This window comes from Thamnophis sirtalis, unplaced genomic scaffold (assembly GCF_051295495.1).
Source record: "Thamnophis sirtalis isolate CommonGarterSnake01/CBP01778 unplaced genomic scaffold, rThaSir2_p1.2 scaffold_4, whole genome shotgun sequence".
Lineage (NCBI taxonomy): Eukaryota > Metazoa > Chordata > Lepidosauria > Squamata > Natricidae > Thamnophis > Thamnophis sirtalis.
The window spans coordinates 7,336,038-7,359,204 of record NW_028261384.1 but is presented as its reverse complement, the minus strand read 5'-3'; the positions used below and the strand labels follow the sequence as shown (position 1 = coordinate 7,359,204).

Below are 23,167 nucleotides of genomic sequence, written 5' to 3'. Positions count from 1 at the left end.
GTAAGCTTGGCTCAATAATTAGACTCAACAACATGTCAGGGTAGTCAATGCTTAAATGCAATTATTAAAAATATTTTTCTATCCCAAATGTGCTCAGAATCTTGCCCAACAGACTAAAAACACCCAAAAAATAGTAGAAAATTGAAACACTAAACACGGAAAATACACAGAAACACTAAACACGGAAAATACACAGAATAAACAGTCGATAAATGCGATTTTGATCTTGGTCCAGATCTATAAGGAAGTCGAACAAGCATGATCTTTCCATCTGCAAGGTTTTTTTTTTTAATATAAGATAGGCATTATCATGAAGTACAGTTGGTTGAAGTTCTACGAAGTTAACAGAAAAACAGAGCTGGAAGGGGCCTCCGAGGTCTTCTAGTCCAACCCCCTTGCTCAAGAAGGGAACTCCCGTACCATTTCAAATGGCCGATCCAATCTCTTTTTAAAAAAACTTCCAGTGGTGGAATATCTACAACTTCTGGAGGCAAAATGTGAAACATCCCTCGGAGAAATGCAAATGGCGAATTTAGATGTCAAATTTCCGACCCATTTCATTAAAAAAATGTTTTTTTAAAAAAATAAAAAACACACCACTCCCTCTTCTTTTGCAAATGGCTTCTCTTTCTCATTTCCAAGCTACCTGTCCTGAATTTGAAGGCGAGATTTTGAAATCTACATTTACAGAACCAAATGTGCATCACAGGTAGTCCTTAGCTGACAGCCATTTGTTTAGTGTCAATTCAAGCCACAAAGGCACTGGAAAGAATGACTTATGACCAGCCCTTGAAGTTACAACTCTCACACCATTCAGGTGCTTGGCAGCCAATGCGTATTTACAATGGTTACAATGTCCAGGGCTCATGTAATTGCCAATTGTGACCTTCCTAGCCAGATTCCAATAATAACAAGAGTTGGAAGGGACTTTGGAGGTCTTCTAGTCTAACCCCTGCTCGGGCAGGAAACCCTGTATCATTTCAAGCAAACGGTTGTCCAATCTCTTCTTAAAAACTGATACTCCAACAATGTTGGAGTATCACCTATTTCTGGATGGAAGCCGTTCCACCAACAAGTTAGACAAATGGGGGAAACTGTATTTGCTTAATGACCAGATGATTTACTTAATAAGTGCTGTGATTTGCTTTACAAACATGGCCAAAAAAAAGGTGCTAAAATCCGGTGCAACTCACTTAAAGCTGCCTTGGTTAGCAATGGAAATTCTGATCCCAATTGTGGTTGTAAATCAAGGACTACCTGTATAGCAATATTAGTTTCAACAACAGATAGTAAAATACAAAAAAAAAAAAAAGTTTCCAACACATGCTAAGCCAAACATAAATAAATCCAGATAATTCTCAGTAAACCTGGGTTAATTATTACCTTTGCATTGGCACATTGTTTATAACCATCATCGAATTTATCTGGGAAGGGAGAAACACCCCGCCACCTCGCCCACAAATAATCAGTTTCTCATTCAACCAGTTTTATATTCATTTTAAATTCCCATTTGAAGCATCCCTGCGTACTTTTGTCTAAAATCAACATTAAAAATTATATGCACTTTACGTGAATGTAAGATAAGTAGTCTTTTGTTAATGTCTTTTTGTTTTGTTTTGTTTCCAGCAATGTAGACATTTTTGCTCAGTTTCTTTCAGAAAGTGCTAATTTCAAAGTACAGTTTCTCTGTTTTGAATCTTACTGCGATTCTTACTGCGAGTGTGGACATCTGCCTTCATTCGAATCAGGTTAAATCTCCACTTCCCCCTTCCCTCTGGCAAAAAGAAAAAAAAAACTATCCCAAACAATTGAGAATTGGATTACTTTAAACATCGGTAATCAACTACAAATCAAATTGAAGTGAGGGAGACCAACCCCCCAATAAGAAACTTCTTTCTTTCGTTATTTTGTGGACAGCATATTTAAAAGGGCTTTGATACTCTAGAACCGTGATGGTGAACCTAGAACCTTCCTGTGGGCATGTGCGCCATTGCCAGGTGCCGGGAGCCAGAAAACGGCATGAAAAAACGGTCAAAAAGAAGGCTGTTTTCTTGCCCATTTTCAGGACATTTTTTGGGTCCTTTTCTGGGCCATTTTGGGGGTCTTTTTCAGGACATTTTTCAGGCGTTTTTTTTTTAGCTGTTTTCAAGCGGGTTTTTTGGGGTGTTTTCTAGCCTGTTTTGGGGTCTTTCTCAGGCCATTTGCAGGCGGTTTTTAGGGTGTTTCTGTGGCCTTTTTCAGGCCATTTTGGGGCTGTTTTGAGACCATTTTTCGGGTTGTTTTCAGGCTGTTTTTCAGGCCAAAAATGGCCTGAAAACACCCCCCAAACAGCCAAAAAACTGGCATGTGCACTCCGCCCAGCTAGTCTTCGGGTTTCCAGTGCTTACGCGCATGCATGCGCATTCCGATTCGGGCACTCAGTGCTGAAAAGATTCGCCATCGCTGCTCTAGAACAAGGGAGGGAACGATGGTCCTTAATTGACTTGTGGACTTCAACTCCCAGAATTCCTGAGCCAACTGTGCTGTCCAGAAGCCATAAATGGGGCTATTGTGCCCCACCTCTCCTACAGAATTAAGTGCCGTTCAGAATTAAAAGACATCAGCCACTGCTATGAAACAACAATAATCTAAAAGGGAGAGCAGAAGGGCAAATGGTTAAAATATCTGAACCGAAAGCCAGCCTATGAAGGCCAACAGGAGAAATGGATCGTGCCAGCTCAGAAATGAATAATTTGAATTAACTATAATCATAGAAAAGCGCCGTTAATCCCTGAAGCAAAACTATTAAGTGCCACCCCAAAATACACATAAAATAGTATTTCTAAATATCATATATCCTAAGGCTGAAGCTTGGCGTGACACCTGAGGGCCCTGAGATAGATAAGAGAGGTGTTTTGCAAGCTGTGGTAAAAAATAAAAAATCAATATGGCTGCCTTGCTAAGTGCACTTAAAAATGGGTGGAGCATCGACTACATCGTCACGGCGGCCATCTTGACTATTTTGACCATCCTGCACACAACCCGGGAGAGACAGATTAAAAATTGAAAGTTTCAACTATACATAAGCAAGACTCTTATTATTGATTAGTGTCCTGTTCAATGACTGCATTATAAAGGCACTTGGGGAAATAGCATGCACACCCCTTCCAGACATCTGGCAAGGGTGAGGATGAATGAAAAAAAGTATTTTCCCCCCCTCTCCTACTCCGAATATCACGGGCTGGATCCAAACTTGATGATGCTTGATTTACCCGTGAAATTAAAGGGATCCAACAATTAAGCATGGTTTCAGCAGGACCGTAAGCCTTGTCACCGTTGGTGTTAGTAGTAGTAGAAGCCACAGTGACATTATGCCTGCCATGACAACATTATAGCAACAACACTTAGACTTATCTACCACTTCACAGTGCAGTTTACAGCCCTCTGTAAGTGGTTTGCAGTGTCAACATCTTGCCTCCAACAATCGTGGTCCTCATTTTTACCCACCTCTAAGGGTGAGTCAAACATGAGCTGCTGAGAATCGAACTGCTGACAGCTGGCAGTCAGCTGAATTAGCCTGCAGCACTGCATTCTAACCACTGAGTCACCACAGCTCTGCATCCAAACTCATTGCTTGCAAAATTTGTGTTATGATGTCATATTTCACAAAACCCTCATTTTGTTTAAATTATGGCCATCTTTCTCCCACTGCTTTGAAAACAGGACAGAAGGAATTGGCTGCTTGGAACATTAATACAGGCTATGTTTACACATACAGTAACTCTAAGCCATAAACCTTGATTTAACCACACAGGAACAGAGCATACAGAGTTGGAAGGGGCCTTGGAGGTCTTCTAGTCCAACCCTCTACTGAGGCAGGAAAAACTGTGCCACTTCAGACAAATGGTTGTCCAATCTCTTCTTTAAAAAATTCCCATGTTGGAGCATTCACAACTTCTGGAGGAAAGTTGTTCCACTGATTAATCGTTCTAAAAGTGCACAGCCTGTGTTAGGGTTTAATTTTTTTAAAAAAAAATCATGTTTGGTTTAGCGTCACTTGTAAACTCAACCACTATCACCTGGGCTTCGTGGCAGGGCATTATGTGTGAATGATTCCCACTTATACTTGGCCAAGAAATCATCTCTACACTCTGGTAGATGAGGAGCCTTTAAGGCGTACGTGCGTGTGTGTGTGCGTCTGTGTGTGCGGACAGGTCTAGGACAGGTCCTATGCGGGTTCTGTAACACAGGATGATGGTTCTTGTGGCCCTTCCTTCACAAGAACCCATAGGCAGCGTGCTCTTAAGCGAAAGTATTTGATGCTTCTCATCCCACTGGGTTTAAAAGTGTCCGTTTCAAGTTTTTCTTGGTTCCTTGGCTCTGCCAAAAATTAAAAAGAAAGCAGTGGGGAAAAAAATAAAGGTATGGGATATGGATTAATATCCCAGGAACAGCTGCGTCTGCTGGGTCAGGTGCTTAAGCCCTATTTGCAGTTTAATGCAGCTGATCTCAGTACAGTGGGAAATGTAATAGCAATAGCACTTAAGACTTTATAGACCGCTTCACAGTGCTTTTACAGCCCTCTCCAAGCGGTTTACAGAGTCAGCCTATTGCCCCCAACTATCTGGGTCCTCATTTGACCCACCTCGGAAGGAGGGGAGGCTGAGTCGACCTTTGAGCTGGTGAGATTCGATCTGCCGAACTGCTGGCAGCCGGTGATCAGCAGAAGTAGCCTGCAGTATTGCACTCTAACCACTGCGCCACAGTGGTTGGAGTGGATGCTGTTCCTTCTTTGTAAGACCCCCCACTCCAACATGAGGCAGGGGGCCATTCCAGTGGATTTATAAAAGTTGGTCTAAAACCAAGCTTACGGTTCTCAGGAATGTGTGGTTAAAACGCTGTTGTTGTTGTTGTTGTTGTTTGACCTCAGGGTGAAAAGTCAAGGAAAAGTTACTGGGACTTCCACCCTTCGTGCAGTCCCCCCCACCACTCATTTTCCTGGGTTATGAAGCTTCAACCTTTCACAGTAGCATCATGGGAGCAACAGAGATTTGGCCAGTCGTGTCCAGAACCATTTCTTGGTGGCGGGGTTTGTGTAGTCACAGATGGTGATGAACCTTAAGATGCTCGGGAAGTCCTTCTTCATGCTTTTGCATTTAACTGGAATCAGGCGCTTGAGACGGGCCCCTGCAGAAGGAAGCCGAGACGGGCGGGTGAGCTAACCAGGCATGGGCTGTGGCCCTAAGCAAGAGGCACCTGGGCCACCACTCTTCCCCAACCGACGTTCTGAGCCACACATCCCATCCCACAGCAGTCCAATACAGGTAGTCCTCGACTTACAGTCATTCGTTCAGTGACGGTGCTGAAAAAAAGTGAGGTCAACTTCAAAGCATTTCTAGTCTGTTCTTGAGTTGCCATGGGCAGCAAGGGGGAGCACATTCCACACACAACGAAGCCCGTGGGAGTGCCTCGTTGGAAAATGTGATTTATGACACAGACTGAGAGGAGGAGGAGTGGGGGAACAGGGTCAAAATTGAGCCGTAAATTACGCGGCAGTGTTGACCTCACTGGAGTAGATGTCGACATGCTGTTCCTAATAAATAACTGGTTTTCTTTTGAATCTCGGGGCGAGACTCATGAGTTAATTAGGGCATCTGTTGGAACCTTGACAAGTGACGTAGGACTGTTTTTCACAATTACAACTGTTGCTGCATCCCCTTGGCCACATGATCAAAATCATGAAGCTTGGCAACTGGCAGGTATTTATGACGGTTGCGGTGTCCCACAGGATCACATGATGCCCCTTTTGCGACTTTCCGACAAGCGAAGTCAACAGGGCAGTCAGATTCACTGAACAGCCGGGTTACTAACCTAACAACTACAGTGACTCACTTAACCACTGTAGCAAGAACGGTTGTAAAGTGGGGAAAACTCACTTAACAACCGCCTTGCTTAGGAATGGACATGTTGGGGTGAACTTTAGTCGTACGTCGAGGACTACTTGAAAGTCTGCAAGGCAGCGTGGCCTGACTCACCGCAGACCTTGTTCCCACAAAGATCGGGCTCTTACCTGGGGAAAGACTGAGAGCAAACTTGGTCTGGAAGTCACACTCCTCACTGTCAAGATAGTCATCCGAGATGACCACCACCATCTTCCGACACCTGCAGTTGCACACAGAACGGGAAACACACTGGGGGTGAGTTTCTTTCCCTGCCTGGTTTGTCACAGTAACCCAACAAGACAGACACGGACTTCAGAGGATAATCAGAACTGCAGAAAAACCAATTGCTACCAACCTGCCTTCCGTCGAGGACCTGTACACTGCACGAGTCAAAAAGGGGGCTGTGAAAATATCTACAGACCCCTCGCATCCTGGACGTAAATTGTTTCAACTCCTACTCTCAAAATGAGGCTATAGAGCACTGCACACCAGAACAACTAGACACAAGGACAGTTCCCCTGTCTATGCGCTAATGCTGTCTAAACCCATGATGGTGAACCTATGGCATGCATGCCACAGGTGGCACACAAAGCCATTTGTTAGTGCACTGACTTCAGCCTTCTTTTTCAGTCATTTTTCGCCTTCTAGAGGCCTCAGGAGGCTTCCCTGAAGGCTCTAGAGCGTGAAAAACGGCACTATGGCCAAACCGGAAGTTTAGGAATGAACTTCAAGGTTTGGCCATAGTGTCATTTTTTGCCCTCTGGAGCCTTCAGGGAAGCCTCCTGAAGGCTCCAGAGGGCAAAAAACAACCCTACGGCAACTTAGAAGTTCAGCAATGGTGACCTCCGGTTTGCCCATAGGATACGTTTTTCGCCCTCCGGAGGCTTCAGGCTGAAGGCTCCGGAGTGTCTCCGGGAGGCAGGGGAGGCTGTTTTCGCCCTTATCAGGCTCCTAGAAAGCCTCTGCAGCCTGCGGAGGGTGAAAAACAGGTCAATCGCGCACCAAAAACGGGGGTGGGGGAGGCCAGGTGCTCGCGCGCATAGCATTATGGGTGTGGGCACACCCATGCACGACTCCCCTGCACTCCCCCCGCTTGTGGCATGTGATCTGAAAAAGGTTAGCCATTACTGGTCTAAACTGTGGTGGCATGGTGGTTAGACTACCGTATTGCAGGCTGACTCTACCCGCAGCCAGGAGTTCAATCCTGACCAGCTCAAGGTTGACTCAGGCTTCCGTCCTTCCAAGGTGGGTAAAATGAAGACACGGATTGTCGGAGGGGCAACAGACTGACTCTTTAAACCACTTAGAGAGGGCTGGAAAGCACTGTGAAGCGGCATATAAGTCTAAGCGCTATTGCTATCAAGTACAGGGAGTTCTCAACTTACAACCACAATTGAGCCCAAAATTTTTGTTGCTAGGTGAGAAATTTGTTATGTAGGTTCTGTTCCATTTTTTTCAGTGCCGTTGTAATAACTTTGAATGGTCCACTAAAAGAACCGCTGTAAGTCGGGGATTACCTGTGCTTTTTCATTAGTGGGACCCATAGGAAATCTCTTCTCCCAAATCTTATTGGAGAAGTGCTAAACTGCCTGGCCCACCACCTCTCCTACTAAAACAGGGGTGTCAAACTTGACTTCATTGAGGACCATATCAGGGTTGTGTCTGACCTGGGGGAGAATCAGGAGCAGTGTGCCCAGCTCGTCGTCACTCCTATTGGGGGTGGTTCACCGACAAAAGCGCGCCCGACAAAAGCGCGCCGATAAAACCGTGGCGACAAAACCGTGACGTCAAAAGCACACCAACAAATACGCGCCAACAAAAGCGCGCCATCAACAAACAACATAGTGGGACGCGAAAACAACGTAATAACCCTAACCCTAGCCCTAACCCTTACCCTAACCCCAATCATGCTTTTGTGAGCGCGGTTTTGTCGGCGCGCTTTTGTGGGTGCACTTTCAACGTCACGCTTTTGTCGGCACACTTTTGTCGGCACGCTTTTGTCGGGCGCACATTTGTCGGGTCACGATTGGGGGCACCTGTTGGGGCCCAAGTGCTATGTCTGTGAAAATGGGCTCCCGAGCTCCGTTTCTTGCTGCGACAGTCTCCTGAAACCCTCTGCCAGTGAAAACGGAGCCCGGGAGAATCGCCCACTGCCCTCACGAGTCCTGTTTTCACTGGCAGAGGCACCAGGGGAGGTCCTTTGCTGTTTCTACGGCAGCCCTGCAGGCCAGATCTAAGCACCCTGCAGGCCGGATCCGGCCTCTGGGCTTTGAGTTTGACACCCCTATACTAAACCCTGGCTGGCTCAGGAATTCTGGGAGTTGAAGTCCACAAGTCCTAAAAGAGCCACAGTTCCTCCCTTCTGTGCTGAAGCCAACACAATTTGTGTTTTAATTCCAGCACCTCCAAAGTGTTTCTTGACTTCGGTCAGTTCAAGATTCCCCCCCAAAGGCACTGCTCAACTCACCTCCTCTCTATCAGCTCACTGGTGATGGACCACACACAAGTGCCCGGCAGGACATCCCGATCAAACACACAGAGCTTCAACTTATGTTCTTGTTGCTCCAGTTCCTGGATCATTTCCTGCACAAAAGGAATGTCATTCTGGCAGTAGCAGATGAAGGCGTCAAATAACTCAGGATTGCGCCCTGCAAAATAAAGAGAAGAAAGAGTTGCTGAGAGTCAACGTTGGTTTAAGCCAGGGATCTCCAACCTTAACAACTTTAAGCCTGGTAGACTTCAGCTCCCAGAATTCCCCAGCTGGGGAATTCTGGGAGCTGAAGTCATCCAGGCTTAAAGTTGCCAAGGTTGGAGATCCCTGGTTTAAGCCACCAGGATGCCAATTTGTGAGCTGTAATGGCATCCTGCCAATCACGTACAGGTGCTCCTCAACTTACGACGACAATTTTTGTGCTTCTATGTTTTATTGATACTTTTTTTTTAAAGCATAAAAAATTCCATGTCTATCTGAACAGCATGTTGTCTGGGCACCATTGATTTTAAATAAGTATACAACAATAACCATAATAATACTAGTAATCTTAATAAACAAATCAATATGAATCCCAAAATAATAACACAGTTAGTTTATCCATTTTACAAAATTTTCAATAAATGTTTTTGTTATCTTTTTCGATCCTGCTTAGTTTCTGATCTCTGTTCCTATTAGTTAACTACTGGTAAAATAAACCCCATGTTAAAAAGTATTCTGTTTCTTCTTTTTTTATCTTAACTGTCCATCTCAGCACCTTCTAATATTCAGCATGACTAAACGCCGAAGGTGCATGGAACGCTGTTACCTTCCCACCAAAGGTGGTCCCTATTTTTCTACTTGCATTTTTACATGCTTTCAAACTACTAGATTGGCAGAAGTTAGGACAAGTATCGGGAGCTCACTCCGTTACGTGGTGCTAGGGATTCAAACCGCCGAACTGTTGATCTTTCTGATCAAGAAGCTCAGTGTTTTAGCCACTGAGCCACCGCGTCCAATCCAGAATAAACAGATATAATCCCTTTTCTAAAATGGACAATAACATCCGAGGTTCAGAGATAAACACGCTTGTCCCTTTACTTCTTGCAAAACTGTCCAAAGAGGAAGTGCACAGCAATCTAGTTTCAACTACAGCTTTTCTCTAAGAAATATGAAATATAAATGAATGAATGAACTAGTCATATACTGGTTTGTTTGTCGTGCTAAGCCACAGTTTTTGGTTTCCGTAGATAAGCCATAATTGGCTCCATGTTCAAATTATAAACAGACCACTGTTGGTTCATGCACAAGTCATTAATAAACCATAAATGGCTCCAAGCACAAATAATAAATAGGCCACAGATGGATTCCATCCATGAACCATAAATAAATCTCAACCGAGTTTGCAAACAGACTACAATCATTGGCAGGCCTCAATACACCTATCCTCCGCGAGCTGCACTGGTTACCGATCAGTCTCCGGATACGCTTCAAGGTGCTAGTCGTAACTTATAAAGCCCTTCATGGTATTGGATCTGGGTACTTGAGAGACCGCCTGCTGCCAATTACCTCCCACAGACCCATTAGATCTCACAGGGTTGGCCTCCTCCGGGTGCCATCTACCAGCCAATGCCACCTGGCTATTACCCGGGGGAGGGCCTTCTCTGTGGCAGCTCCGGCCCTCTGGAATGAACTCCCCGCAGGGATTCGGACCCTCACCTCTCTCCAGGCCTTCCGAAAAGCCGTCAAAACCTGGCTGTGCCGGCAGGCCTGGGGGTGATGAGTTCCCTCCCCTCTCGACATGTATGGTTGTGCGACTGTTGTTTACTTTTATTATTTGTGTTTTGTCTTTTATGTTCCCCCTTTTTTCCCCCCTTTGAATTGTTCGCCGCCCTGAGTCCTCCCGGAGAAGGGCGGCATACAAATAATAAAATACCAATACCAATACCTATTAAGCCAACATCAAATGATTCATATTATTGTTTTCTATGATGTACAAATAGTCATAAACTTAACAAACATTCATTTAGTGACTGTTCCAAGTTACAACAGCAATGAATAATGTGACTTACAACCTCGCACTTACAACCAGTGCAACATTCCCGGCAGTCATGTGACCAAAATTTGGTTGCTTGGCATAGAATGAGGATCCTCGGGGGTCACGTGGTCACCATTTGTGACCTTCCCATCCAGCTTCCAACAAGCAAAGCCAATGGGGAAAGCAAGATTCGCTTAAGGACCACATGATTTACTTAATAGCTGCAGTGGTTCGCTTAAAAACCATGGGGAAAAAATTGTAAAGTAGGGCACGAACATGCCACTTCACAGCTGCCTTACCAATGGAAATTCTGGTCTCAGTTCTGGTTGTAAGTCAAGGACTACCTGTACGAAGAAGCCTGGTGAAGCTTTCCCTGTTGAATTTCTTACCTAGCTTACAAATACAGATAGTCCGGAGAAATGCCTCTCATTCCTACAGAAGGTAGTGGTGGAATTGTATGTTTCTTCCTCCTTAAGACAAGTTGAACAGGGAACGCGGTGGCTTAGTGGCAAAGACACTGAGCTTTTTGATCAGAACGGTCAGTAGTTCGAATCCCTAGCACCATGTAGCGGAGTGAGCTCCCGTTACTTGTCCCAGCTTCTGCCAACCTAGCAGTTCGAAAGCAAGTAAAAACTGCAAGTAGAAAAATAGGAACCACCTTTGGTGGGAAGGTAACAGCGTTCCATGCGCCTTCGGTGTTTAGTCATGCCGGCCACATGACCACGGAGACGTCTTCGGAAAGCACTAGCTCTTCAGCTTTGAAACGGAGGTGAGCACCTCCCCCTAGAGCAGTGTTTCTCAACCTTGTCAACTTGAAGATGTCTGGACTTCAACTCCCAGAATTCCCCAGCCAGCATTTGCTGGCTGGGGAATTCTGGGAGTTGAAGTCCAGACATCTTCAAGTTGACAAGGTTGAGAAACACTGCCCTAGAGTCAGGAATGACTAGCACATATGTGCGAGTGGGGTAACCAATCAACCAACCTCTCTCCAGATGCCTGCTATAAAATATCTTAAAATAAATATCTTAAATATAATTTAATTTGGGAACTACCCTAGTCCCATTTAACTCTGGGAAGCCTACTGTAAAATCAGACAAGAGAGAAAAGACAATACATATTTTTAAAAAGAGCAACGATTAAAAAAACATTACAATACCGGTAATCCTCAACTTACAACTGAGCCCCAAATTTCTGTTGCTAAGTGAGACATTCGTTAAGTGAGTTTTGCCCCACCTTCCTTGCCAGTGAATCACTTGCAGGTGTTACGTTAGCAACACGGTTGTTAAGTGAATCTGGCTTCCCCACTGACTTTGTTTTTCAGAAGGTTGCAAGAGGGGATCAGCTGACACCCCCCCCCACTGCGACCGTTATAGATTTGAGCCAGTTGCCCAGTGTCTGAATTCAGTTGCTGACCATGGGGAGCTGCAACGGTCCTGTGGAAAACGTCTTAAGTCACTTTCTTCAGTGCCGTTGTAACTTTGAACAGTCGCTAAATGAAACGCTGTAAGTCGAGGACTACCTGTATTGAAATTATTTAAAGGCCTGACCATTTACCAAGGGGGTCATCCTGAGTCGTGATGCCCTGCATTTCGGATGCCCTCGGAAAGCTGCTGTCCACTGCTGGGACTTGAACCGGTCGCTCCGATTCTTCCTGTTGCTTCTTCTGCAGATACTTCTTACAGTCTTCCTCTGCAAATACAAGAAAGACACAGAGGTGAACAACTTTCGGAAACCAGGACTATGCTATGCCTTGAGGGAGTTGAGCGGAGATAGGGATAGCCAACTGGGATAAGCTCCCATGGCCTCCTTTAAGTCAGGGGTCTCCAACCCGATGAGCCGAGGTGGTGCAGTGGTTAAATGCAGCACTACTGGCTACTTCAGCTGACTGCAGTTCTGCAGTTCGGCTGTTCAAATCTCACCGGCTCAGGGTTGACTCAGCCTTCCATCCTTCCGAGGTGGGTAAAATGAGGACCCGGATTGTTGTTGGGGGCGATATGCTGACTCTGTAAACCGCTTACAGAGGGCTGAAAGCCCTATGAAGCGGTATATAAGTCTAACTGCTATTGCTATTGCTAACCCCCCAGGCTGCAGCCCATTACCCATCTGTGGCCTCTTCGGAATTGGACCACGCAAGTGTCTGGCTGGCTTGCACAGATATGCAACTCAACTTGCACAATCAATGGGCTGGCGGGCATTTGCATGCATGCATGCCAGCCCACTACTTGGGCAAAGGCTGCATGCAGGTGAGCACGCATGGATCTCAGCCCACTGCATGCACAGTCCAGTTGCCTTCTCCCACACACCCAGCCAAGCTGCAAAGATGGAGGACTATTGGTCTAAGTCAGGGATCCCCCTTCATGAAATTTCAAGACTGTCCACTGATCCCCAAACATATATTATCTGAAAATAATTTAATAAGTACTAGTTTTGGAAGAAATATCCATCTGGTTGAGTTCCAAGCCAAGAGAAAGGCACTGGAGACAAAATGGAGGCTGATTGTTACGTGGCTCCATCTACAAGAGCCGAGGTGGCGCAGTGGGTTAGGGTGCAGTACTGCAGGCCACTTCAGCTGACTGTTATCTGCAGTTCGGCGGTTCTAATCTCACCCGCTCAAGGTTGACTCAGCCTTCCATCCTTCCGAGGTGGGTGAAATGAGGACCCAGACTGTGGGGGCGATATGCTGACTCTGTAAACCGCTTAGAGAGGGCTGAAAGCCCTATGAAGCGGCATATAAGTCTATTATAGCTATTGCTATTGCTATATACTGATGCACAGAACCACATGCTGTAGTTCTGGTGCAACTGAAGACATGGAGTTGAGTGTGAGGGGATTTTATAGAGGTGTCATTCAGCCGGTTCAGACCGGTTAGCCCGAGCCGGTAGCGGAAATTGCAGGTGGGCCCATTCCCCTGGCCCGACTCTATGCTGTCCAATTTAGGCACATTTTTGAGGGAGGGCGCATGCACGGAAAGCGTGCACGTGAACGAAGTGTATGTGTGGAAGGCCAGGCGCATGCATGAAGTGTGGCGTGCACAACAAACTAGTGGTTATAAAATGTGAAACCCACCGCTGATTTTATACCTTCTATTGAGCTTTGGACTTGAGCTTCCTGTTCCTGTGCAAGAAGATATATTCTATTGGCTGTTGTCAGACTCCCATGGCGACATATTGGGGTTATGTATGGGTCATAGCTGGCTCTATAAGCAAAGTACAAATCCTAGATGTTTTTGTCTAAGCTAAGTTTGGTTGAAGTTTGGAGGGTGATGCAATGAAGGGGCGTTGGCCAATTCCTATTGTGGCTGAGGGTTAATCCTACCTTGGTTGGATCTTGGGTGAGGGTATATCTTTATGAATAGAGCAATCTATCTCTTTAACTCTTAAGTGCTGACATCTGCTGCGGGCTATTAAGGAAGGTGAGGGCTTGTTTTCCAAATACACTATATTGCCAAAAGTATTCGCTCACCTGCCTTTACTCGCATATGAACTTAGTGTAAGTGACATCCCATTCCTAATCCACAGGGTTCAATATGACGTCGGTCCACCCTTTGCAGCTATAACAGCTTCAACTCTTCTGGGAAGGCTGTCCACAAGGTTCAGGAGTGCGTTTATGGGAATCTTTGACCATTCTTCCAGCGTGGCACGACAAAACCGCGCTCGACTAAGCCGCGCCAGATTAAACCGCGTCGCTAACGTCATCAACAGGGCGACAACAGCGAGCGCAAAGAAAGAAGGGCGCTTTAAATAGCGCTTTGAAAGCAAGCCGATTCAACTTAAGGTAAGGGTTAGGTTTAGGGTTAGGTTTAGGGTTAGGTTAAGGGTTAGCTTTAGGGTTAGCTTTAGGGTTAGGTTAAGGGTTAGGGTTAGGGTTAGGTTTAGGTTAAGGGTTAGGATTAGGTTTAGGGTTAGGTTTAGGGTTATGTTAAGGGTTAGGTTTAGGGTTAGGATTAGGATTAGGTTTAGGGGGGTTAGGTTTAGGTTTAGGTGTTAATTTTAGGTTTAGTGTTTACAGCGTGCTTCTGTCTCCGCGCTGTTGTCGCCCTGTTGATGACGTCAGCTACGCGGTTTCGTCGAGCGCGCTTTAGTCGAACGCGGTTTTGTGGTGGAACCTTCTTCCAGAAGCGCATTTGTGAGGTCACACACTGATGTTGCATGAGTTTACCTGGCCTGCCACTTCGTGGCTGAGTTGCTGTCGTTCCCAAACACTTCCTCCTTCTTATAATACAGCTGACAGTTGGAATATTTAGGAGCGAGGAAATTTCACGACTGGATTTGTTGCACAGGTGGCATCCTATCACACTTCCACGCTGGAATTCACTGAGCTCCTGAGAGAGACCCCTTCTTTCACCAATGTTTGTAAAAACAGTCTTGGTACTTGATTTTATACACCTGTGGCCATGGAAGTGATTGGAACACCCGATTCTGATTATTTGGATGGGTGAGCAAATACTTTTGGCAATATAGTGTACATGTTTCTCCTTTTCTCATCCAGGGAAATATAATATTCTGCCCTTTTAATATTTCTCAAAATATTTCATTCTTCTAGGAGAGGTATGGGTGCTAACTTTCTACAGTACTATAAATAATAATTGAATTGGCAGCTGTGATTACACATTGTTGTCTGTATAATGACAACAATACAGATAGATCTTGACTTACAACAATTCATTTAGTGGCCATTCAAAGTTATAGCGGCACAGAAAAAAGTGACATGCCCATTTTTCAACCTTATGACCATTGCAGCATCCCCCCATGGTCATGTGATCAAAATTCAGCTACTTGGCAACTGATTAATATTTATGAGGGTTGCAGTGTTCTGGGGGGGGGGTATCTTGTGAACCCTTTTGCAATCTTCTGAAAAACAAAGTCAATGGAGCATTTGGATTCACTTAACCATTGTAGTTACAAACTTAACAACTAAAGTTAACTACTGAATTTTGAATCACGTGACATTAGGTTTGCTGCAGCGGTTGTAAGTATGAAAAATGGTCATAAGTAACTTTTTTCAGTGTACGTCGAGGGCTACCTGTACTTTAGAGAGATAATTTCTATCTTAAAATGATGGCATTTGCCGAAAGATTTCAGCCACCCACAACAGCGATGTAAAAACTGAAACAACTTTAAAAGGAACAACTAAATTTTCCCATCAAAGTCAACCATCCGGACTGGAGTGTTCAAATATTGTTTTCCTTTTAATACCATTAAACCAGTATTCCCTATTTCGGATACCCTCTGGAGAGGTGGGCTTGCTGCCTAGCCATGGCTATGAATTCTGACAGTTGGAAGTTCTCACACATCTGGAAGGCGCCCAGACCAGGGGAACGTAACACTAAAATCTGGGAGACCAGGAACACACCAGATGCTCACGAAAACTTTGGTTTTAATAAATTGCATTAGTTGGGAAAAGTGATTGACTGGATTGATTTACTGTAAGCCCACAGCCTTGAAACAGGATGTGGTGGTGGGAATGTGTAAGCAGGAAATGACAATGAAATACTCACAAGGGTGGGTTATTTTTTTTTTTTTTGCCTTCCTTTTGTAGAAATTGCCTCCAATTAGATGGGAAGGCAGATTTACGCAACATTTCAGCCATTCTCCCCGCCCATCAACCTTCAGCCCCACACCTGTCCCTGACAGGTAAGCTACTCAACATGGGGACACTTCCACCCAACTTCGCTTGCCTCTATTGATCCGAGATTAGAATATAGCTGGGACGGAACGCGCACGAGCGTTGCAAAACAAAGCAGACCCCAAGTGTCACCCTTTAGGGCAGGAGTCCCCAAACTTGGCAACTTTAAGACTTGTGGACTTCAATTCCCAGAGTTCTCCAGCCAGCAGAGTTTTAAAGTTGCCAAATTTGAAGACTTCCGCTTGAAGAGGTAAGCTGGGATTCTACCAAGGCGACCCGAGGAAGCGGCAATTTCAGGACCCCTACCCAACGCTCATCGCAGGCTACCGCGCAGCGATCCCCTTTCAACAGTGGGCTTCCCAAAGCAGGGCACACCCCGTCCCGCCCCGTCCCTCGGATAGCGACCTTCCCCACTCCTATGCGGCCGGGCGCTCACCAATGCTGGCTCCCAGGTCGGTGAGGACGTCTTGGCGCCCCAGGAGGCGCAGCAGATCCAGGAGGCGCCCCACCGTAGCGTCGCCGGGGCTCCGCGCCCGCCAGTCGTCCATCAGGACGCCGGTGGGGTCCCGCTGGGCTTCGAAGTGCTTGATCTCCAGGTATTCATAGCCCAGCTCCTCCGCTAGCGTCGCCCAGTCGGCCGCCACCGGGGCGCGCAGGTTGAGGAAGAGAGACAGCCGGCGGCGCACATTGTAATTCAGCGCCACCAGCGGCACCGCGGCACTTTCCGACGTCTCCGCTTCGCCCCCAAAGCATTTGGTCACCTCTCCAGCCATGGCCCCGGCTCGGGCTGGGTCTTGCTCGGGCTGGCCAAGCTATGGTTGCTTAGCTTAGCCGCTTACACAACACCGTTCCAGCGACAGCGCAGAAGCAAAGGCGGAGCCATCTCCGCCCAGCAGGTTTCGCTTTGGGCGCACGGCGGCTCTGGGTTGCGCGCCGCTTGCGCAGCTGGAGAAGCAGGGCAGCTGCAGGGCTGGGGTTGACGGGAGTTGAAGTCCGGGCACTATTTCCCCGCGTGGAGAAGGCGAGCGAAGTCTTCCAGATGTAGATGAACTACACCACCCGGCATCCTCGCTCGGGGCCAGGTGGGAAGGGCTGTCTGGGCGTTTGGAGACGTTCTCCGGAGGGGAACGAGTGAAATTGGCCTTGTAGAGCAAGAGACCCAACCGACGGAACAGAATAACAGAGTTGGAAGGGACCTTAGAGGCCTTCTAGTCCAACCCCCTGCTTGGGCAGGACATCTTATCTATAGGATCGTTTCAGAGAAATACGTGTCCAATCTCTTCTTAAAAACTTCCAATATTGGAGCATTCACAATTTCTGGAGGCGAGAAGTTACCTTGATTAATATTCTATCAGGAAATTCCTCCTTAGTTCTAAATTTGATCTTCCCTTGATAAATTTCGACTATTCTGTAGAAGGACCCCTGGATCTCGAAGAACATTCTTTCCACTGCCTGCTGCAAGAAAATTAAAAGAAAACAGAGAACCACCCCTTTTATTTAACACGTAATCTCCCTTCCCTTAAAAAAAAAAGATTTTTGTAGGAATTAGCATTGAAATCATTCCTATCCCCCATCTCCTTCCACTTATGACTGCAGGACTGTAACTTTGTTGCTTGTATCCTTACGATTTATATTGATATTGATTGTTTCCTGATTGTTTATTTGTACCCTATGACTATCATTAAGTGCTGTACCTTATGATTCTTGACGAATGTATCTTGTCTTTTTATGTACGCTGAGAGCATCTGCACCAAAGATAATTTCCTTGTGTGTCCAATTACACTTGGCCAATAAAGAATTCTATTCTATTCTATTCTATTCTATTCTATTCTATTCTGTAGGAGCCGAGGTGGCGCAGTGGTTAGGGTGCAGTACTGCAGGCCACTTCAGCTGACTGTTATCTGCAGTTCAGCGGTTCAAATCTCACCGGCTCAAGGTCGACTCAGCCTTCCATCCTTCTGAGGTGGGTGAAATGAGCACCCAGCCTGTGGGGGCAATTTGCTGACTCAATTTGCTAAAAAATCTGTAAACCGCTTAGAGAGGGCTGAAAGCCCTATGAAGCGGTATATAAGTCTAATAAATAAATAAATAAATAAATAAATAAATAAATATTCTATGCTATTCTATTCTAAATATAATTTAGGGGTTGGGTAACACATTGCAACATGTGTGAATTCCACAAATCTGCCAAAGTTGACAGTTTAAAGCTCTCCAGACCTCACCCCTGAAGGGGCGCATTAAATCAATCCTAACAAGGGTTAAGCAAACCAGAGCTTAGTTGGATTGAGTCCAAAATTTCATTTGCTAAGTGAGACAGCTGTTAAGTGAGTTTTGCCCCATTTTATGACCTTCCTTGCCATAATTGCTAAGTGATTAAGCAGTTAAGTGAGTAACATGGTTGTTAAGTGAATAGGGCGTACCCACTGACTTCGATTGCCAAAAGGTCACAATACTGCAGCCGACATAAATGCATGCAAGTTTCACGCATCCAAATTTTGATTATGTGACCGTGAGGATGCTGCAATGTTTGAAAAAAAATGGTTGTAAGTCTTTAAGAAGATGTTGGGAGAAAAGGAGGAGCCAACGTCGCAACAACACAATGTGCGGTCTCGACAGTCAGACACTGCTGTTGACACTTTTGCCACTGGACGGTCCAGCAGGACCTAAACCATCCTGGAGAGACGGTGATCAGGAAGGCAAAGCCTTGCTGGTCTCAGGGACACCGCAAAGTCCCTGATTGACCCAAGGGAAGCACTTCAAGCCGGCGGCAAACAGGCAGCCCCCAGGCTGACGAAGTTGGAGACGGCTCCAGAAGGAAGGAAGTGAAAGTGAGTCCATCAGGTGAGGTTTTTTTTTTTACTTTGAGAAAGATTGCCCAAAGAAACTTTAAAAAAAAAAAGATAAATTAGTCCTTTAAGTAAAAGAATAAAGTGGCAAATTTAATACTTATTGGACTGCCTTGGAAAGTTTTGGTTCTTTCTTGTAACGATACTTTGTGGATTGAAGTGATTGCAATGTTTCCTGTTTCTCCGCATGAAGTGAATGAATCGATTTTCCCCCCGCTATTTTTTACCACCTTATTTTTTTGGCTTAAATTAAAACTCTCTTTTTTGATTTTAACAAATTCTCCCTTCTATTTGTTATTAAATCCCACCAAAGACAATTAAAGATTTTTTATTTTCCATAAAATTGAGAAAAGTATGAAAGTATGAAAAAGTGGAATCTGCCATTTGGAAGCCAGAGCCTGAAGTTCCTTTTTTGAAACAATGTATCCTTTGTTCATTACTATTTGATCTTTCTGACTTTGTAACTGAAGGGTTTTCCAGGGAAGTGGACTATACCAATATGTCACCAAGGTATAGTTGAACTCTGACAGGCACTGTGCGTAAGTGAGCCGCCAAGGTGGCCAAAACCTTAGTAAAGAGGAAGAAAGCAGAAGAAAGGCCAAAAGGCAAAGCTGTGTATTGGTAATGATAAGAACCATAACAAAAACGTAGAAACTGGCGATGCTCCTGCAGGATGGGTATGTATAAGTAAGGTCAATGGAAGCAAGGTATTCATCCTCCCTCACGCCCTCCGAGATGGTCTACAAGGAGTGCAACTTAAAACGTTTATATGCAATAAACCTATTCAACCGCTTCAAATCAAGGATGGCCCTCCACCCTCCCGAAGCCTTGGGAATGACAAATAACAAGGAATAAAACCCCTGGTGGGTCTGGCCGTTGGGTACCCTCTGGATGGCTTCAATATCAAGGAGGTGTTGAATAGCCTCCGCCATCAATAACCGCCTTTGGGGGTTAGCAGAAATAGGGCACTGGAGGAAGGACCTGGTAGGGTGGGAGACAGGGAGCATAGGGCTAAATGGCCTGTGGGTCACTTCCAGGTGCAGTGGTGGTAGTGGGCTTGGCCTGGCCAGGATGGCAGGAGACTTTTTGGACCGTTGGTGGGATGACCCCGGGTCCTCACAGCTCTTGTCCTTGGATGAGGATTTAGCGGCCTTCTTTTTTGAGGCCTTGCTGGGGGAAGGGGAGCCTTTGCTTGATGCCTTGTCCCCCGATTGTGCTAGGGAAGAAGGCTGCCCAATGGGGGGCATGGGGCTCTGTCCTACCGCAAGCAATCCACCGGCTTGACTAGAGGGCCCGCTGGTCTCTGGGCCCAAGTCAGACATGCTCCCATCTGCCATGCCGCCGCTAACAAAGGTGTCAGTTCAAAATGGCGACCATGATGCGCAGCTCCACCCACTGCCCAAAATGGCACCCCCGTTCTTTTTCTGGAGGCGAGTTGGGCCCTGGTGACATTTGTTTCAGGATTTGGTGTATTTAATACACATAGTAAAAAGCTTTGAATGAAGAGCAGAAAAATTAGGCATGTGTTATCAACCTTTGTTATTTTACTTGCAGAAGGTAACGAAACATATTTAAGTAGAAATTGTTCCTGATTTCTGATCACAGACCAACAGTCTCTGAACTGTTCAATTGATCACATAATAAGAAGATTGGCATTTTGACCTGAAAGCTGTTTATTTTAAATGTATATATTTAACACATTTTATAATTGGGTTCTCTGAAATGTTCCTTTCAAGAAAACCTGAATGTGTTTAATAGGATTTGCTTCATCAAAAGTATGCCTAGGATTGCAGTCTTATTTCGCTTTAAGAAATGCAGCATTGATTTTCCTTCTGTAAAAGCTTACTGTGTCTGGAAGTCCTTACAAAGTGAATCAATTGCACTAGAACGGGAAATGCTAAAGTGAAACATTATTATCATTTATGTTAATTGGTATGATCTAGCTCAGTGTTTTTCAACCTTGGAAACTTTAAGATGTACGCAGTTCAACTCCCAGAATTCCCCAGCAAGTGTTGCTGTATGGGGAATTTTGTTAAATTCTCCAGCAAGTGTTGCTGTATGGGGACTTATTAAAAGTCGCCATGGTTGAAAAGCACTGATGTAGCTATCTATATTCATATGGCGCAGTGGTAGAAAAAGTTATTTTAGCATTTATTTTTGTAATTTTTTTTTAGCAAGAATATTAAATATAAAAAATAGGGTTCATTTTGTTTTAAAGCAAAGTGGGAGATGCATTCTACAGTGGTGAGCTTAGACTGAATGGAGAAAAATTATGGAAGAAAAGTAGATCGGTAAGACTTTTTGAAATTCACAGTATAAACTAAATGTGTTTGTGTTTAATAAATTTATAGGCCGCCCAATCCCGAAGGACTCCGGGCGGCTTACAACAATACATTTAAAAATAGAAGTTAAAAACACAGAAATTAAATTAACATGAGAAATCATAGATAGAATTTAATTCAGATAAATACTACATAGTGAAACAGGATCACAGCATTATATAAAAGACATTTGCCTTTACAGCATCGAGACCCAAGTTTATTACTTTTTTTGGCCATCTGCTTATTTTTGTTTCTAGAACTGTTTACATTTTGATAACCAGATTATTAAGGTAACAGTTGCATGTTGTATTATACAACTAATACTGCATTTTAAAAAATGAGCTAGTTCAATGTATCTCTTAGACATAATTTAAAGTCAGATGAACAATCGGAATAAATTCACCTAAAACTTTGGGCATGCATTCTTCATATTTTCTTTCACCTTTGAAGAATTCTGGCTTCTTAATTTGACCATTGTGTTAAACTAGAATTCAGTTTTAATTGTAAGTTAGTAAGAAGGCTAATGGTTACTGCTTTGTTGGTTTTTTTATGTTTTGGTTAAGGTACCTGAGTTGACCTAAGGGTCTTCCAGAAGAAGCTGCTACCAATGGCTTGTTTTTTTTAGTTGACTGGGATGGCATCAGAGGTGGGTTCCTACCAATTCACATCTATTCGGTAGAACCGGTTCGTCAAATCTACCGAACCGGTTAGAAGAGGTTCCACCAGTGGACTCGGAAAGCAGGCCACACCTACAGAAGAGGTTCCAAATTTTTTTGAAACCCACCCCTGGTCCTTGGATATGATTATTCTACACTATCCTGCTCCTATTTATAAAACTCAGTGCCTCTGTGAAAGGTAAGGATGACTACTGCATTTGTGGTGCAATCAGAACATTGCGTGTGTTGAAGTTGTTTTAACGCAAACCAAAGATGCCTTTTAAAAAACAAGTTTACATCATATTCTTATGCATGCCAGTGCTGCATGTGAGGTAATTTAAGGTGGTTCTGACAAGTGTCGTCGGCATCTTCATATCCGGTCACATGGGCAGCAAGCCACTCCCATCCGGTCACATGGGTGGCAAGCCACTCCCACAAAGGAGGCCACACCCACAGAGTAGGTTCGAACAATTTTTGAAACCCACCACTGGATAGCACCGTCTCAGTGCAAATTCTGTGGAATAGCCTGCCTCTAGTACTGAGGCTGGTTTTCTCACTGATGGCCTCCCAGAAGTTGGAGAAAACTTTTGCTTTGTAGGATTTGTTTACCATTGGCACTTTTTGCTTCTTCTGTATATGATAATTCTTATTTTTATTTATTTTTTGAGTGGGGAGGATTGAGGCATATTGTATTGTCCATTTTATTAGGGGCTGTAGCTAATGTTTACTATAAACATTTTATTATGATGTATGTGGCTATAAATTGTCATAGATCTGGTAGATTCCCCACATTGAAATTCAGTTAGTAATAGCAACAACCATTTAATCGTAGAATATTTTGATTCTTATGGGATATTATTAGGTTTAGCACATTACAGTAGAAATGTGATGTTCGATTCTTAAGAGTAAAAGTTCTTATGTTATTTTGAAAATCACTGAAGGACTTCAGGCAATGGGGGAAGAGAAACTATTCAGTGCCACATCCTACCAATCTTACACTGCCATCCATTCTTCCCATGATCTGGAACTGTGCGGTGGAAATAGGTTGATTTGACCCACCACCATTTTACAAGCAAGGTAACAAGGCACATCATGTTGCTGTACAGTACATCATAAGGAGTTTTGCTTGGTTCTATGAACCCAGCTCTTGTGGCTTGTAAACTATAGAACGGAATGGAATGGGAATAGTAAAACAGAATCATAGGGGTGGAAGGGGCTTCAGAGGTCTTCAAGTCCAACCCACCTCTCAAGGCAGAAGACCTTAATAAGTATGGTGTCTTTTTCTTTAAA

The 23,167-nt window shown here is 44.7% G+C and overlaps 1 protein-coding gene across 1 annotated transcript; it reads right to left on the bottom strand.

The window, feature by feature from the left end:
- Positions 1–35: 35 nt before the first annotated feature.
- On the bottom strand, positions 36–16,926 carry MYD88 (MYD88 innate immune signal transduction adaptor). The gene is made up of 5 exons (XM_014054809.2): positions 16,491–16,926; positions 11,984–12,118; positions 8,389–8,569; positions 6,050–6,141; positions 36–5,166 (listed from the first exon to the last, which is right to left on the bottom strand). Exons 1-5 carry the CDS (start codon positions 16,825–16,827, stop codon positions 5,012–5,014), a joined length of 900 nt encoding a protein of 299 aa, XP_013910284.2. The 5' UTR covers positions 16,828–16,926; the 3' UTR covers positions 36–5,011.
- Between the last annotated feature and the right edge of the window lie 6,241 nt (positions 16,927–23,167).